The 17,353-nt window shown below is 47.8% G+C and overlaps 1 protein-coding gene across 4 annotated transcripts in view; it reads left to right on the plus strand.

Annotated features, from left to right (window-relative positions):
- Positions 1–9,023: 9,023 nt before the first annotated feature.
- AMN1 (antagonist of mitotic exit network 1 homolog) overlaps positions 9,024–17,353 on the plus strand; it is a 773,844-nt gene continuing 765,514 nt past the window's right edge. For 2 of the 4 annotated variants that reach the window (XR_015307529.1, XM_086952787.1), the window contains exon 1: positions 9,035–9,360. Coding sequence is in view for 1 of the 4 variants with exons in the window: in XM_086952786.1 (XP_086808912.1) it covers positions 9,326–9,360 (35 nt within the window). In the remaining 3 variants the exon portion in view is untranslated. Of the gene's footprint in view, positions 9,361–17,353 lie in introns of all 4 variants that reach the window. The other 2 variants (XR_015307528.1, XM_086952786.1) reach the window with 2 other exon arrangements.

Consider the following 17,353-nt stretch of genomic DNA (forward strand, 5'->3'; position numbering starts at 1 on the left):
AATGGTGTTCCCGGACTTTGCACGACCGGTGCAACAGCAAAGATCTTCGTTCCTGGAAGTAAAATGTCAACTGCGTGCAAACAAAATTCAGTACTCTCTCCTATTCCCTGCCGGTCTCAAAATGCTCTATAACGGCTTGGCCGTCTTCTTCACAAGTGCAGAAGAGGCACACGAATGGCCGGATCAGCACTGCGCACAACAATCCAGAGCAGACTGCACCTCTAAGCCACCACAACAAAGGAGATGCACCCCAAAGCAGCAACATAGCGGGGCAAAGACAACGACCCGAACTAACACCCAAGACACCCCGGACCTCGAAAAAATCATGAAAGAAAGACACAGAACTCTACAAGCAGTGATTGACCTACAAGCCTCCTCCCAGGCGGAAGACATTGATCAAGCTCCGCACCTCTTCAGGAGAGGAAGATGACAGCGATGATACGACTTCCGGAGTGGACTCCGTTACACCCCCCTTAGTCAACCTTCGATGCCACAACTTCAGGACATATGTAACTCGAATGCACAAGGAACGCGATAAAATGGGTACCTTGCTAGCATGGTTAGTCAAACAAGACAGCGGCACGAATCCCATCACTGAGGTAATAGACCCTCATGGTGACCTTGTACAATCCCAAGACCAGATCCTCCCAGCATTCCACCAACACTACTCGGAAGTTTACGGGCACCCAACCCTGATAGAGCAGGACATAATAGACCACTTTCTCAACCCCCTAACAATCCCCGTGATTACAAGGGAGGATAGTACATCATTAGAGGCGAAGATACAGCCAGTGGAAATTACTCCTGCCCTGCGCTCCTTGGCTCGCAACAAGGCACCGGGGCTAGATGGATTCCCCTTAGAATACTACAAGACCTTCTCCTCCCTACTGGTCCTCCGATTGGCAGCGATGTATGCCTCAGCATTAGACACTGGTGAGCTACCGAAATCCCTCCGGGAATCGGTTAGCGTGACCTTCCTGAAATCCAACCATGACCCACAATTGTTGGCATCCTACCGCCCCATCACGCTCCTCTCCACTGATTGCAAGATTCTAGGCAAGATATTAGTGGATAGATACACACAAATTATGCGGCCCTTGGTACACCCCGATCAGTGTGGTTTTGTCCCGGGCAGAAACACATCCCAGAATATACGCCAACTATTCCATGTCCAAGATGAGGCAAATGTCACTTACCCCCAATTGGCCTGCCTTATACTGGACCTGGAAAAGGCTTTCGACACACTCACATGGCAGTACCTCTTCTCGATTCTACAATGACTAGGACTTGGTCCTACTCTCTTGGCATACACTAGTCTCTTATACACCAGACTCACAACGCGTGTCCGTAGAGGGCTCTACATCTCACCAGAGTTTGAGGTGCAGTACGGCACGAGGCAGGGCTACCCACTTTCGCCTCTGCTTTTCGCCCTCGCGATGGAACCACTGGCCATATGGTTGCGATGAGATGGGGAACAATGGCGCATTCCAGTTGCAAATACCATGCACAGTGTTTCTATGTATGCAGATGACCTTTTAATATGTATTAGAGAGATCACAGAGGACTTAACACCTATCTTGGCCACACTCGTAGAATTCGCATAAGTTTCGGGTTATGTGTAAACTGGGAGAAGTCTACAGTGTACCCGCTGCACCTGAACCTTCCCGCCCCCGGGTCGTAAGATTAGGAGATCAGACCATTGCTTGCAGCGCAGAAGCTCCCCGATACCTCGGGGTCCGTCTCTATCAGATCCCGGCCGACATTTATGAAGGTAACCACCATAGGGCTCTGGCTGGCATCAGATCCTCGGTAGGATTCTGGAAAAACCTCCCGTTAGCTCCGATTGGCCGAGTAGCCATCACCAAAATGATAATGGTCCTGCGACTACTATACTACTTCACGAATTTGCCAGTGATCCCGCCCAGAACTCTTTTTTCGAGACTTAGACGCACTCCTCGGCTCACTGATATGGGGGAAAAGCAGACACAGCATAGCCCTAGCGAAATTACAACCACCCACAACACAAGGAGGACTGGCCGCCCCATGCTTTGAATCCTATTTCCTAGCTGCACAATTGCAGTGGCTTTCCTACTGGATGGCAGGCAGACACATAGGGGAGACACACCTCACAAATGGTCCCCTGCCCATTCCTGAACTCAGGCGACTACGCCTACCGGGCACCAAACCAAAGCATACATATCCCGTACAGGTAACAGTGACACGCAAATGCATGCAAAGGATACACCGTATGTCATCAGGGAGGCCTGCATATACCCCCCCTGCTTCCGCTGGTCGGATGGCCCAAACGTGAACACTACTATGCACCTAACAGGCAACATACATGGACAGACTGTGGTATCACTGAAGAGGAGTCGCTATTTGAAGATGGCCAGCTCAGGCCTTTCCAGTGACTGATAGAGGACCATGATCTCCCTGCCGGTCAGTTCCTACTCCACCATCAACTCCTCGCAAACTATCGCCAATGCCATGACCTTACGACAGGTGAACCACCCACGCACCCAGTCGTACACACAATCTTTCACATGGGAGTGGGATGACACTTGGTCACCTGGATCTATAAAGCCATCAGGGAACTCGGGAACAAACCACTAGAGACCCTACGGGCCACCTGGGAAGAAGAATTTGGCTGTCCTCTACACAAGGAAGAATGGGAAAGAGCTCTTGAATACCCTAAGGAGGTGTCTCGAAACGTGCAATTCAAAAATATACAGTACTATATCCTACATAGAGCATACTTGACACCAACGCATCTCCAACGCTTTTACTCCGACACCCAGTTCTTATGCCTCAGATGCCAATTGCAGATGGCGGACTTCCATCACATATTTTGGAGCTGTCCCACATTGTAATCATACTGGCAACATATTCATAAAACACTCAAGTACCTCACCGGGCTTACATATCTGAATACGTGGGAAGCCTGTGTGTTGGGTATCTATCAGAGGAGGAAATAATACAAAGTGCCCCTCAGATTTGTCTCACTGGCCATTTTACTGGCAAAACGGAGCATAGCCATGCACTGGCGTTCCCTTACAGGTCCTCCATTTGCTGCATGGGTGGGGGCGGTACACAAATGGGCACTGGCCGAGGAAGAAACATTACGAGAAGAGGAGGCGAAAGGGACACACAAACACCCTATATCACTGGACTGGGCTATCCTATTGAATCAATTCAAATAATCACTAACCCATGATGACCCGGAGAGAGTCCCACGCACACCACAAAACACACAGTCGCAGTTGCAGGCCACAAACACAGATGCCTGACCTACCGCAGTACACAGTAAAAGTCACTAGGTATTAGTGTCGGGCTCCACGCTTTAAGTGAAAGCTGGACCTCCAGAGATAGACCAACCGCAGGTTCCCTCACCTCACCACTGGTAACTTGTGGAACCACCATTCATCGAGACACAAGCCTCCCTAAGTCCTCATCCGCCACCTGTACCCAGAATCCCATGAACACCCCCCCAGTTTTCTTCTCCTCAGTTAAATTTAGCAATTCTCCGTAGAAAGATTTCGATAGTGACAAAAACATAACTATTCACCACACGAATGTCAAAGCATTATGATAGCAATACGAGTAAAGGGGCTGCCAAGAGAACCTCGTTCAAAGACCGCCTCGACAACAACGCACACAATAGCAAGAAGCTCTTCAACAACGTGAAGCAACTCTCCAACCCGAGCTCCAACACCAATGACATTCCGCCGTCACAAGCCTTTGCGACTCCCTCGCCACCTTCTTTCACCGCAAGATAGCAGACATCCACGACAGCTTCAACACCTAGACAGACCCAACAGACAGCAACACAACAGACCTGACCCTTGCTAGCCTGGGCCAGCGTGAGCACCGATGACACCATCAAGACCATGAGCACAATCCACTCCCGCTCTCCGTCAGATCCCTTCCCGCACCACGTCTTCAACAAAACAAGCAGCTCCATCTCACCCCACCTGCACAACGTCATCGATCTCTCCCTCGAGACAGCGACCTTCCCAGAGAGCTGAAAACATGCAAAGATCAACGCCCTACTGAAAAAACCCAAAGCTGAGCCTAGAGACCTCAAGAACTTCCGGCCCATCTCTCTGCTCCCCTTCCCAGCCAAGGTCATCGAGAAAATCATCAACAGACAGCTAACCCAATACCTCGAAGAAAACAGAATCCTGGACCCTTCCCAGTCAGGGTTCTGCAGCAACCACAGCACCGAGACCACCCTCATCGCTGCCACCGACGACATCAGGACCCTGCTGGACAACAGCGAGACCGCAGTACTAATCCTCCTAGACCTCTCGGCCGCCTTCGACACCGTCTGCCACCGCACACTACGCGCACGCCTCCACGCCGCAGGGATGGCGCTGGAATGGACCACCTCCTTCCTCTCTGGCAGAACCCAGAGCGTCCGCCTCCCCCCATTACGGTCTGAAGCCTCCAAGATCATCTGCGGCACGCCCCAGGGATTCTCCCTCAGCCCGACACTGTTCCACATTTACATGGCCCCGCTCGCACACGTCGCCCAACAGCACAACCTCAACATAATTTCCTATGCCGACGACACTCAACTGGTCCTCTCTCTCACCCCATCACAGCCAAATTCAACCTCCATGAAGGAATGAAGGCCGTCGCCGACTGGATGAAGACCAGCCATCTGAAGCTGAACTCGGACAAGACAGAGGTCCTCATCCTCAGCTCCAACCCCTAAGCCTGGGATGACTCCTGGTGGCTGGCGGCTCTGGGAGCAGCCCCGACACCCACCGACCACACACAAGCAACCTGGGAATCATCCACGACTCAACGCTCTCAATGACCAAGCAGGTCAAGGCCGTCTTCTCCTCCTGCTGCAACACCCTCCGCATGCTCCGCAAGTTCTACAGATGGATCCCGACAGATACAAGAAAGAAAGTCACCCAGGCCCTCGTCAGCAGCAGACTCGACTATGGAAATGCCCTCTATGCAGGAGCCCCGGCCAAGCTCATCAAACGACTACTACATTTTTTTTCCATCCAAAACGCCTCGGCACGATTGATCCTCGACGTACTACGCCACGGCCACATCACCCCAATCCTGAGGGACCTGCACTGGCTCACCGTCAGCAAGAGGATATCCTTCAAACTCCTTATTCACGCACACAAGGCACTCCACAAGACCGGCCCAGCCTACCTCAACAGACGCTCTCCTTCTACATCCCCAACCGCCAGCTACGATCCGCCGACTTCTCATTCGCCACCGTCCCGCGCATCCGAAAAACAACCACCGGCGGGAGATCCTTCTCCCACCTCGCCACCAAGACTTGGAACATCCTCCCACTGAGCCTACGACAGACCCAAGACCTGCTGACCTTCAGGAGGATGCTCAAGACCTGGCTGTTTGATCAGTAGCGGCCCCCCCAGTGCCTTGAGACCCTTGCGGGTATGTAATGCGCTTTACAAATGACTGATAGATTGATTGATTGAGTAAATGTGTTCCGAAGAAGCGTGATTCAATGTTCACCCAAAAAAAATGTCTACAGGTGCTTTAAATCTAAAGCAAATGTAAATAGAGTCATATTAGAATACTGTGTTTTCTACATTAATTATAATGGGTATAGAGCACTGAAATCAACTTCCCAAAAATATAGGCACTTCTGTGTTGTAGTGCCATGGCTCAACTTATGCTCGTGTAAGGAGCAAAGTATAGCAATTCTTAGTAATCTTTGAATACATATACAGGCAGATGCATCAAAGAAAATACCGGGAGCAAACGGGCAGATTCTCAGAATCTGCCCGTTTGCACCCGGTATTTTTGCATTTGGGATGCATCATCCCAAATGCAGAAATCGCAATTTAAGGAATCTCTAAATAGAGATTCCTTAAATTGCTCTTGCATTTAAGGAATCCCAAAATGAGACTCCTTAAATGCAATGCATGAAACCCAAAAAAATAGCGATTTCGCTAATAGGGGGAGCAAATTACCATGAAGTTGAACTTCGTGGTAATTTGCTAAAACTTTGAAAAATGCTCTTTTGTGCATTTTTCAAAGTTACATGTTGTGCGCACACATGCCCTTAGGGCATGTGTGTGTGTAACATTTGTGCACAGGTCCATTTCAGGGGTGCAACAGGGTGTCCTTTGGACACCCTGGCACCCTTGAAATAGCGGAACATTATCGTTTCGGTAATAGCTAATCGCTAATAAGGAATGGCTTTCCCATTCATTCCTATGAGCCTTTAGGCCCATAGGAATGAATGGGGAAGCCATTCCTTATTAGCGATTAGCTATTACCGAATCGCTAATAAGGAATCTTAAGGAATCGCTAATAACATTGCGATTCCTACATGCATCCCGTTTTGCGAGTCTTTAATAGCGATTCCTTAAAATTCGCTATTAAGGACTCGCAAAACATTACTTTGATGCATCTGCCAGATAGTGCTCTAAATGTGATTTTGTGTTGCACCTCGTGGATGTACTATTCGAAATGTAAAGTCCTCATTAATCTCACTCAGTTACATTTGAGACTGATGATAATGAAAGAAAATCCAGAAACAGGCCTAGGTTCAATGACCATTCAAAATTGAATGCTGAACTTCGAGTTTAATCTGTGCCAGTGGCTGTCAGTGGTGGGCACCAGCACGCATTGTTGTGCACTTGGATTTATTTTTCATCATCAGACTTTGAAACAGAGCAAAAGAGATAAAGGCACCAAAAAAGATCAATAATGAGGAAAAGAAAGATATGAAATGATGGCAAAGGGAACAAGCATTTGCATAGCCAATAGGTCCCGCCTTTGAGACCTTATATGTGTTTAGCTATGCAACAGTTGATGTTGTTGCACCAAGGATATTGTACTACATAACTAAATACTTACAAGGTCCCAAAAGCGAGACCTAATGGCTATGCCAATGCTTGTTGTATGTGGAAATGAACATGTGCATGTGGTGAAATGTAAATGAATTTGTGCAATCCTGAAAATCAGCAAGGGTTGCAGCTTACTCCAAGAATCATCTGATGATTGAGTTGGATCTAGACAAACAGGTATTATCCTACATGAGTAAATGTCCAACTTTTGAAATGTTAGTTCTGTGAATGTACTCTCAGTTTTTGCATCATTGAGTACATGCCAGGTCTGGTTATTCTGTTCTTCTTTACAGAAATGTACACCGGATAATGACATTAAAGAAAATGTTGGAAAAACACAGTTTACTTGCGAATACTGTATTTGTTCCTGTGTATAAAATAAACATTACCTTTAAAAACAAAAAATGTCCTGCGAATGGAACTCCTTGGCAGCGCAGGCCTGATTCAGAGTTTTCTGTGAGTAATTGACTTTGACGTAATGAGTTCTGAAAGTGGCTAAAATAAGATACACTAATGCTTGGAAAGCCCCATATATAAATCAGGCTATATACCCAGTCCTTAATGTGTTTCTAAACTGACGTTTAGTGAGGTGATGTCCTATGCAGTCCTGGCGTCCTGGAGATTCTATGGGACTAGTTTTGCTGGGGTCCGTCCAATCTCTGCAGGGAAATGTTTCTGTGACCATAATCATAGACTGCAGAAAGCGTTGTGCCCCGTGCTCTGCAAGGGGGGGGTTCAGGGTCGGGTGGGTGACTGAAAGGTATGACTGCCAGGTGCCTCAGAGGAACATCAACAAGCAGCTGTGCAGAGCCCATTATAGTAAGATAATAATAGCACAGCAGCGCAGTCTTATCTACACTGCTCCGCTTTCAAGTTCATGAACTTCTACGGGAGGAGCCGTCCTCGTTAACAGCTGCATTATTCACTCCAGCATTTGTGGTGGAGCGAGTAATTTAAGACTGCTGTATTGTCCCCTCCAATTCTGAAGGAGCACTGACCTTGCAAAGCGTAGGACCCCCTCCATTGCCTCTGTCCCTCCCTCCTGGTCAGGGACAGGCACCTCTTTTACAGCACATAGAGAGCTGAAAGAGTGAATACTGTGCTGTGAGAGGATCGATAATGTCACCCCCACAAATCTGTGATGGCTGAGGGACGGGAACAGTTAATCTACCTAGCCATAGTTAAATCATTTCATACCTCCCTGCTTTCCAAACTCGGGCTGTGTCGCGCCGCAGAGTTTGGAAAGCTCTGCAGGCTTAACCAAAAAGACAAAAAAAAGTTTATGAAAAGTGAGCACTCCTGGAAGAGTGCAAGGAGTCAATGGATTATGTTACACATAACATAAATAAAACCAGCGAATTAAAAGTAAATGTGAATAACAAAACACAAAGGCAGCCAATGTTAAGCAATGGGCGGAATGCCTTTCAGCATGTCACCAGCATGTCCCTAATATGCCTTTGCAATTTGTCTGTGGTGTGCGGTCGAAGGCACATTTTTCAACATTACTCGCTATGTAGTCGTTTTTTGTCCGCTATTCATTGAATACAAGGTTACACACACATTGGTTGAAGATGTCATATTTTCAAAATGGAACTAAAGAGACAAAAATTGTGTATCGATATGAGGAGAGGGCTGCTATTTCGCAGAGCGCCAAGTGTTAAAATAGACGTCACGGAGGATTCAAGCACTTACATGAAGCCTAAGTAGGTTCGCTTCAAAGATGGACAAAAGGGGCGGCCATACTGGAGAGATATTTTTACTATTAGCGATGCCAATAAAACGGCAGATTCATCATTTGCTTTAAAAGATGTAATACAAAACCTAGTGCGTTTGTTGTTTTAAAACAGTCCTTAATCAAGTTCATTATTTTTGATGCAGACTAAAAAAAAATGCTGACAAACTAATACAGCTATTTGTTCAGTTTTTAACTATCATTTTGGGTAAGGTGCATGTTTACTGCACGCCATTTATATATGTAAAAGGTTGCTTTTAGGTTTGATTTCCCGGTTCACGAATCTCTGAATATTTTGTCCGCCACGCTGTAAAATACCGATATGGCTCTTACAGACAGGAAATGGTTCGGTTCTCTAGTCCACTAGGGGACTCTAGTCCACTTTTTCTTTCAAACGCACTGCTGTTTTGTTTTGATCATTCTACTTATCTGCGTCACGAGTCAATGCAAGTGTCTCACTTCCCGGAGATGATCCTATTCTGTGAGATAAAAACTACAACTCTCCTCTCGGGCACACAGTCTGTGTGTTTATGTTAGAGCTCCTATTTGTAGGAGGAGTTAATTGTCAAATCAAACTGCACTAGCACCGATGTTCTGCGCACGTACATACAAGAAAACACAATAGAATAATATATTGGGTGTGGGGAAAAAAGCGAAGAGTAAAACTTTCTTTTTTTAGAAACAAATAGAAATTCGGTGACGGTCCCTTCAGCATCAGCTGCTGCCTGTGCCTGTGGACCTTGAAATGAATGGCGGCGTCGTCGATCATTTGTTAGACATGTAAGTTTACTACCCTGTTTACAGCGAGAGTCGATAGGGGCTTTGTGAGTTCTAACTTTTCACTTAATCGATATTTTTGTATACATCCTCGCCTTCCCTTTTCTGGTTATACGATGTTCACGGAATACCTTTTTTGACCGACTCAATTGTGATGCATTTGATAAAACACTCAACAGCAGCTTCTAAAGCGGCAGTGGCGATGTTTTTATTTTTTTTATTTTGTGTACATAGTTTGGAGGAATAGGAATACGCACTGCTGACGAAACAATGTTCATGTGGAAGCCACAAATGGGGTTAGTAGAAGGTGGTAGAAAGGTGCGGAGTCACGAAGGGTAGAGTGAGCCATGAGAATTATTCAGTACCGGCCTAAACATTTATTTACAATTGCAACTAATGAATAACAATTATCTCTTGTAGTTTACATGTATATGTAACAATGGGTGCATAACTCACTCACCTACGTGTAACTAGTGGCCTACAGCTAAAATATGGCTCGCTGTAACAAAAGCATTAATAACCAGCTACCTTGCATGAAATAGAAAACTGTGACCCATATACAACAGATACATCTACCCCCAACCATTTACCGATGCAACCCTGTGACCGAAGATTACGCGGCAAGAGGCGAAAGCACCCGAATAATGTTATTTGTAAGTTCAAGTTCAAGTATTTGTATAGCGCACTACTCACCCAGAGGGTCTCAAGGCGCTTGAGGGAGGGGGTGTATTATTTGTCGTATAGCCAGGTTTTAAGTTCCTTTCTGAATGAAATGTGGTTCTGTGTGAGGCGGAGGTGAGTGGGGAGAGAATTCCAGGTCTTAGCCGCCAGGTAGGAGAAGGATCTTCCTCCCATGGTGGATTTGTGGATGCGCGGAACTGCGGCGAGAGCTTGATTGGAGGATCTTTTTTGGCGGGTGGGTGTGTAGAAGGACAGTCGCGTGTTGAGGCATTCGGGTCCTATTTTGTAGAGGGCTTTGTGTGCGTGTGGTGAGGAGACGGAACGTTATTCTCTTGTTGACGGGAAACCAGTGGAGGTCTTTCAGGTGGCCGGTAATGTGAGCTTGGCGAGGGATGTCTAGTAAGAGTCTGGCTGATGCATTTTGTATGCGTTGGACTTTTTTCTGTAATTTGGCTGTGGTTCCGGCGTAGAGGGTGTTTCCATAGTCCAGTCGGCTAGTGACCAGTGTGTGGGTGACCGTCTTTCTTGTTTCGGTGGGGATCCAACGGAAGATTTTCTTGAGCATACGAAGTACGTTGAAGCAGGAGGATGAGACGGCGTTGACTTGACTGGTCATCGAGAGGGAGGAGTCTAGGATGAAGCCTAGGTTACGTGCGTGGTCTGTGGGTATGGGTGCTGTGCCCAGGGCCGATGGCCACCATGAATCGTCCCAGGCAGAGGGGGATGACCCTAGGATGAGGACTTCCGTTTTATCTGAGTTAAGTTTTAGGCGGCTGTTTTTCATCCATTCGGCTACTTCTTTCATGCCTTCATGAAGATTGGTTTTGGCGGTGTTTGGGTCTTTGGTGAGGGAGTGGTTCAGCTGGGTGTCGTCTGCGTAGGAGATGATGTTGAGGTTGTGTTGTCGCGCAATGGAAGCAAGAGGACTCATGTAAACGTTGAAGAGGGTGGGACTGAGTGACGATCCTTGTGGTACTCCGCAGATGACTTTGGTGGCCTCTGATGGGGGGAGTCGGACTCTCTGGGTTCTCCCGGCGAGGAACGAGATGATCCAGTTCAAGGCTTTTCCTTGTATTCCGACGTCGTTGAGGCGTTGTATGAGGGTGCTATGACAGACTGTGTCGAAGGCGGCGGATAGGTCTAGTAGGATGAGGGCAACCGTTTCACCGCTGTCCAGTAGCGATCGGATGTCGTCTGTCGCTGCAATGAGGGCGGTTTCGGTGCTGTGTTTGGCTCGGAAGCCGGATTGTGATGGGTCGAGAGAGTTGTTGGATTCAAGGAAGGCGGCGAGTTGGCTATTGACGGCTTTCTCAGTGACTTTGGCAGGGAATGGGAGGAGGGAAATGGGGCGGTAGTTCTTGAGTTCCGAGGGCTCTGCTGTGGGTTTCTTCAGGAGAGCGCTGAGTTTGGCGTGTTTCCAGCTATCTGGGAAGGTAGCGGAGTTGAAGGAGCAGTTGATGACATCACGGAGATGGGGTGCGATGATGGAATCTGCTTTGTTGAAGATGTGGTGAGGACAGGGGTCTGTTGGCGAGCCTGAGTGGATGGAGTTCATTAGGCGGATGGTGTCATCAGTGGTGATTGGGTTCCAGGTGCTCAGGTTGCTAGAGGGCGGTTTAGGTTCGGAGGCGGGTGGAGTGGACTGTTCTTTGGAAATTTTCTCAAAGCTGTTATGTATGTCGGCGATTTTGTTGTAGAAGAAAGAGGATAACGGATCGCAGAGGTCTTGGGAGGGAGTAATGTCGTTTGAGGCTGCGGTGGGGTTGGTAAATTCTTTTACGATGTTGAAAAGTTCCTTGCTATTAAGGGCGTTGTTGTCGAGTCGATCCTTTAATGCTGCTTTCTTGGTGGATCGGATCAATTGGTGGTGTTTGCGGGTGGATGCTTTGAAGGAGGCCAGGTTGTCAGTGGTTGGGTTTTTTCTCCATGTTTTCTCTAGAGTACGGCAAAGTTTCGTGGATTTTTTAAGGTCGTCGTTGAACCAAGGGGCCTTTTTACTACCCTGTTTGGTTTGGTGGTTTTTCAGAGGTGCTAATTCGTCAGCGCTGTGAGTAATCCATTGTTTGCGTTTGGTGGAAGCTTCGTTTGGGTCCGATGAGAGGGTGGGGGGGTTTTGGTTGAGCGATGTGATGAGTTGGTCGGTGGTGATTTTGTTCCAGTTTCTTCGGGGAATGGGTTGTGGATCGTGGTGGTTTTGTAGCTGAAGTGGACACAGCTGTGGTCCGTCCAATGGAGAGCTGTGGTGTGATCGAAGGAGATGTGTTTGCAGGAGGTGAAGATGGAGTCGAGCGTATGTCCGGCTACATGGATGGGGGCGTTAACGAGTTGTTTGAGTCCAAGATTAGCTAGGTTGTCCAGAAGGGTGGTGGTGTTGCTGTCATTTTTTAGGTCGAGCAAACCTACCCTCAATGCGTGAGCATTGATGGTGTCTGCTTCAGACCTATTGTGGCCCGTATTTAGGAATGTGGACACGAGAGGGTGCACGAGCGCAGATTTGCTCAGATTTGACCTCGTGAGCGCGCACGTCGCCGTGCCCCTCTCGTGCCTTACATTCCCGTGCTCACACAGCCAGCCCCTGCATACAGGCACACGTACACACAGGCAGGCACACACAGGTACAACACACGCAGGCACATACAAGCGCACCCGCCCGCCGCCCCCCGCCCCCCGCTTACATACACACACCAACGCGCACACACACACTCCCAACCCCGCTCACCGGGCACACGCATGGCTTCCATCACTGGGGGGGGGCGGGCACCGGCAATGTGCCCCGAGGCCCCCCCTCACCGGGTCTGCTATACTCTTCCCCGTCCCACAGCCTCACAGCACTCCTCAAGTACAGTGGGCGAAGACTGCAGGCGCCGCCACTGTCACAAGCCGCAGGGAACGCCAACGTGCACGCTCACGGCGTCACGCTCCTGCCCTCTCGCGTCTCTTCTGCGCTCCAAGCCGACGTGCGCCAAATACAGGAAAACAACAGAACCTCAACTGCGTGCTCAACAGTTTTATTTATTTCATTCACGTACTTGTTCTTCAAGTGAAAAGCATTGCAATAAACTAGCCCCAGCCGTGGTGGTCACTTCCAGCCAGTCCTGTTTTTCCAGTGAACACTAAACATAACAGTATTTACAATGGGAAACGTGAAAGTAGTAATCCCACGAGCTGAGTGCTCCTGGCTGGTCGAACAGCACCGACGAAACGATACACTGAAGGGAGTGTTACTGCCCTGGAAAAGCCCTCTGCTGAGCAGAGGTGGAGACGACATGGGTGGTGTGCCGTCTCAGGTGCAATTTCGAGCATTTACGCCCTCACCCAAGCTTTGCAGCGTAGAAGTTCGACATGCTTTTTGTAGGATTACCACATCGCACAAGTTTAACCGTGTAAGGAATTACACCCAGTAAAACAACTGTGTTTTTTTGCTCACCCTCTTCAGCTTTTGCAAAGAGGTGTAAAATGTGACCGGAAAATTACCCGTAATACAAAAAAAACATGCAGTAAAGTGTTTGGCAATCCCGGCACCCTCATGTTATTCCACATTCTGGGGCTCACACTCATCCTGACGTTAAAGGGCGTGCTGGTACCTGCCGGAACCGATAATGCTGAACACGTTATTGCTGCCTCATTTTACCGGCCAACTCGGAATAGGGCCCTTGGTAGTGACACTGCATTATTCTGCAAACAACTCTACTGCACAGGTTTTCAAAGCACCAGGCAAATCATATTCTGCTATTTGTTTGCTCCCTGTCCCCTAGCAACAAGGACATTTTTAACCCCCTGTGGCCTCTTGCAGTGCCTTGATTAGGCACCTGCCTACTAATATACACTGAAAACAGTGACTCTTCACACATGCCCCAGACTGGGAAGCCCCCCCCCCTTCTTTTTAGCGCCAGGATAGCCCCCTGGACGAGGCACATGCTTTACAAGTCCAGTTAACATAACATACCATAATATAAACAGCATGTGCCTGTGTACATTTGTGGGTGATAAAGTGCATGAACACTGTGGAAACTGGACTGGCGACGGGGGTTCCCCCTTCCGTGGAGCCTGCCACTCTCTTCCCCGGCACTTTGTATGAACAAAGCTTCCTTTAGTGAAGTCCTGTGCCAGCACATATTTCAGATTCATATCGTGACCCATATTCACTGAAATAATAAACATCTCTATTCAATCTCTCTCTCTCTCTCTCCATCCTGTCCTCAGAGGAGTTTATGTATTTAATGATTTCCTACTCATAGCAGCCAAGTGCATTCTTGCTAGCCAAGAGCACGTTCTATTCTTGGACTAGAGGTTTCATTTTTTTTAACATGTAAGTCACGTAAATACAACACATGTTGCATTACAAATGCTATACGTGTCACATTTGCGAAAGTTATAACTATTGGTATTGTAAATGACAAAGCTATTAATTTCGCTATTTTAAAAAACAAAACATAAATAAAAAATTTGTCATTTACAATACCAATAGCTCAAACTTTCCTAATGCGAGACCTATCGCATTGCAAATGCTTGTCTTTTCTAGATGGAAGTTGAAGTCTCCCAGTAGAATGTAGTTCTCGGAGGGGAGGGCATGTGGGCTGATGAAGTCAGTGATGTCTTCGTTGAATTGTTTACGGGTTCCTGGTGGTCTGTAGATGAGGGTGCCTCTGAGTGTGGTCCTGTAATATTCCCATTATAGATTTCTATAGTACCAAGTGCCATGCTATCATAAAATGCTGTCTTCTTGTGACTAATTAAGAACGGAGAAATATGAGCTACTGTTATTTTTATCGTGTTCCAAATGTGTTTGGGATCAGAATTTGTTGGACCTGTAGCCCTTTTCCTGTAAATGCGACACGTACACTTGTCTAGACTAAGGTCGTGCCTTGTTGATTGGAAGATTGTCATAAATTCTGCTTGGGCGGCAGAAAGGCAGAAAAGTGTTATTATTGCGCGAAATAATTCTATTTATGTGTGTATGTACCAGTCTGTAATGCTTGTTGCAACATTCATCACTCAAGCTTGGCGTAGCTGCGGCGTGAACTTCCCCTCTTCTCATGCACAGCCTTAGGTGGTGGTCCACGGTGTGTTGAAAGAATAGAGGGGAAGTTGAGCTTTAACGTTCGTGAACTTAGCACACAGTAGGGTGGGGGCTTGAAACAGGAGTGCGAAGCCTCGCAGACAAGTGGGGCTGGATGAAGCCTAGGTCAGACCTGTTTTCTGATTGCACTATGAGAAAATGGCAGCACTCTGGTCAACGTAACTGAGGCCTATAACTTTCAAGCTGCAGGGCATTCACAGGGGTTAATGCTGGCTAAGCGATGAGAGTGTCCCAGGATATTTATATAGTAAAATCCTCCCCTCTCTCAGGGTTACCAGTCCACATAGGGTAGCCTGGCACAGAGTAGGAAGGTCTATTCTCAAAGGCAATTGTGATATGCTTGCGTCACAATCAACACAGCAATCCAGCGCCCAACCACTAAAAATGACACTACACTAATGGAAGATAAACTTTTTCTTTTTATGAACGAATTGTATATTATTGTATTGTGTGCTTTTATGACTGCTTTCCTGTCAGTCGAATAAAGAAACTTTTGATTTGATTTGACACTACACCAGATTAGAAAAATACGGAATACTTTATAAAAATTCTTTGAATGGTCTTACCCCGTCAACCAGGGGTTGTTTACATATAGCAAGCATTTCCACATTTGATTTCCAGTATCCTTATAAATTCATCATTACATTTGGTTTTAGAACCTTATTGTCTATTGGCAAGAATTCAGTAATCCCCTCCAATGCGCAAAATTTCAGTCAGTACTTTTGCGGTTTGAATTTGAAGTTAGCAGTAAGAACAAGGTCCCCCCCCCCCCCCTTCAATTCAGAGAAGTAAGAGTGCACAATCTTAAACCTTGAAGAGCATTTGACACTTCCTTTATAATAAGTTCAGAGAATGCATTCACAAATATCAGGTCGGTTTACCCCCAAGCAGATAAGAACAGGCATTAAATTCCAGCAAGATCAGGCGTTTAAGTAGATCACCCGTGGTGTTCTGGCTACCAGTTTACTCGAGTAATGAGCCAGCAATAGTGCTATTAATGGTAGCTCGCTAGTTCCAGAATGTTAGTCTTTCCAGTACAGGCTCCTCTGGCCTATTTGTCAGTTCCCTTCAGGTTTCCAGGAAATAGTTCCTTTATTATACCCTGTGGCGATGCCTCCGTTTTGATGTCCTTCCCCAGCCCCCAGAACTTTGCTTACTTATGGCAGAATTGATGTTTGTCCTGATTCAGCCAACCCGTGCAGCGGGAGTCGTCACCTCACCACTGGCAGACTCTTCTCTTAGCGTCCGCTCTCTCCCCAGCCAGGCCGACTTACTCTCTGGGCCTGCGCGGGAGGGAAGACGCTACCGCTTCACCTTCCAGCTGACTCCTCCTCAGCACGATCACTCCCCCAAGACACTTCCTCCGCCTCTCGGGTAAAAGCCTCGCTTCACTGGGCCTGCGCGAGAAGGAAGTGGCGGTTCTGCAGCGCCGTCTCTCTGACACGCTGACAAGAACCCTGCTGGGCCTGCGCTGGAGGTAGACGCCTCGGAGCTATGCGGCCGCCTTGGAGCTAGTCAGCAGCGGCACCTCTCACACAGACTCCTCCCTATCTGAAAAAGGGAGCGCAATTTCCACCCGGGCACCTCCAACTCCGATGCCGCTCAACAGGTCCCCGGCAGTCCCGTCCCTGAAAGGAGGGGGGGAAGTGGCTCTCGTACAGCGCTCCTCAGGGCTGGTAATGAGACAGCTCTTCTCAGGTTTCAGATTGTTCAGGAAACGGGTGGGAGATGACAGATGTTCACCGTTCCTTCTCTAAAGGGGGTTTCTCAGGGTCGGAAAAAGAACGGCTCTTCTTACGGAGGGACCTCAAGGGGGCAGTACTCTTGACTTAGCACGAGCCCCAGCAGTCACTTAATTTGATTCAGGGAAAGCGTCAGTTTCTCTTATTCTGTGGAGTTCCCAGGGCAGAATTCAATAAAGGTGTGACTACACCGGGTCAGGTCTAAGGCCGGGGGTAATGACAGCAGAAAGGACGCAACCCTTGAAGGAAGTCAACCCTCTAAGTGTTCCACTCCCCTGACGCTCCAGCCTGCACTCCAGCTAGCTCTCTGATGACACAAAATGGCCGCCCAGGTGCTGACCTTATATACCCCTGGACCCATGTCACTAGAATGGGCCAGAAGGTTCTAGATCCCTCTCACTAGTCTATGGGCTAGTTCCTCAGGTAAAATTCTTTGGCAGTTGGAAGCCACCATTTTGTAAAGGATCACCTCACTACCACCTCCATTTTAAAA

The sequence above is a fragment of the Lissotriton vulgaris genome, chromosome 1_2, assembly GCF_964263255.1.
Source record: "Lissotriton vulgaris chromosome 1_2, aLisVul1.2, whole genome shotgun sequence".
NCBI classification, from domain to species: Eukaryota; Metazoa; Chordata; class Amphibia; order Caudata; family Salamandridae; genus Lissotriton; species Lissotriton vulgaris.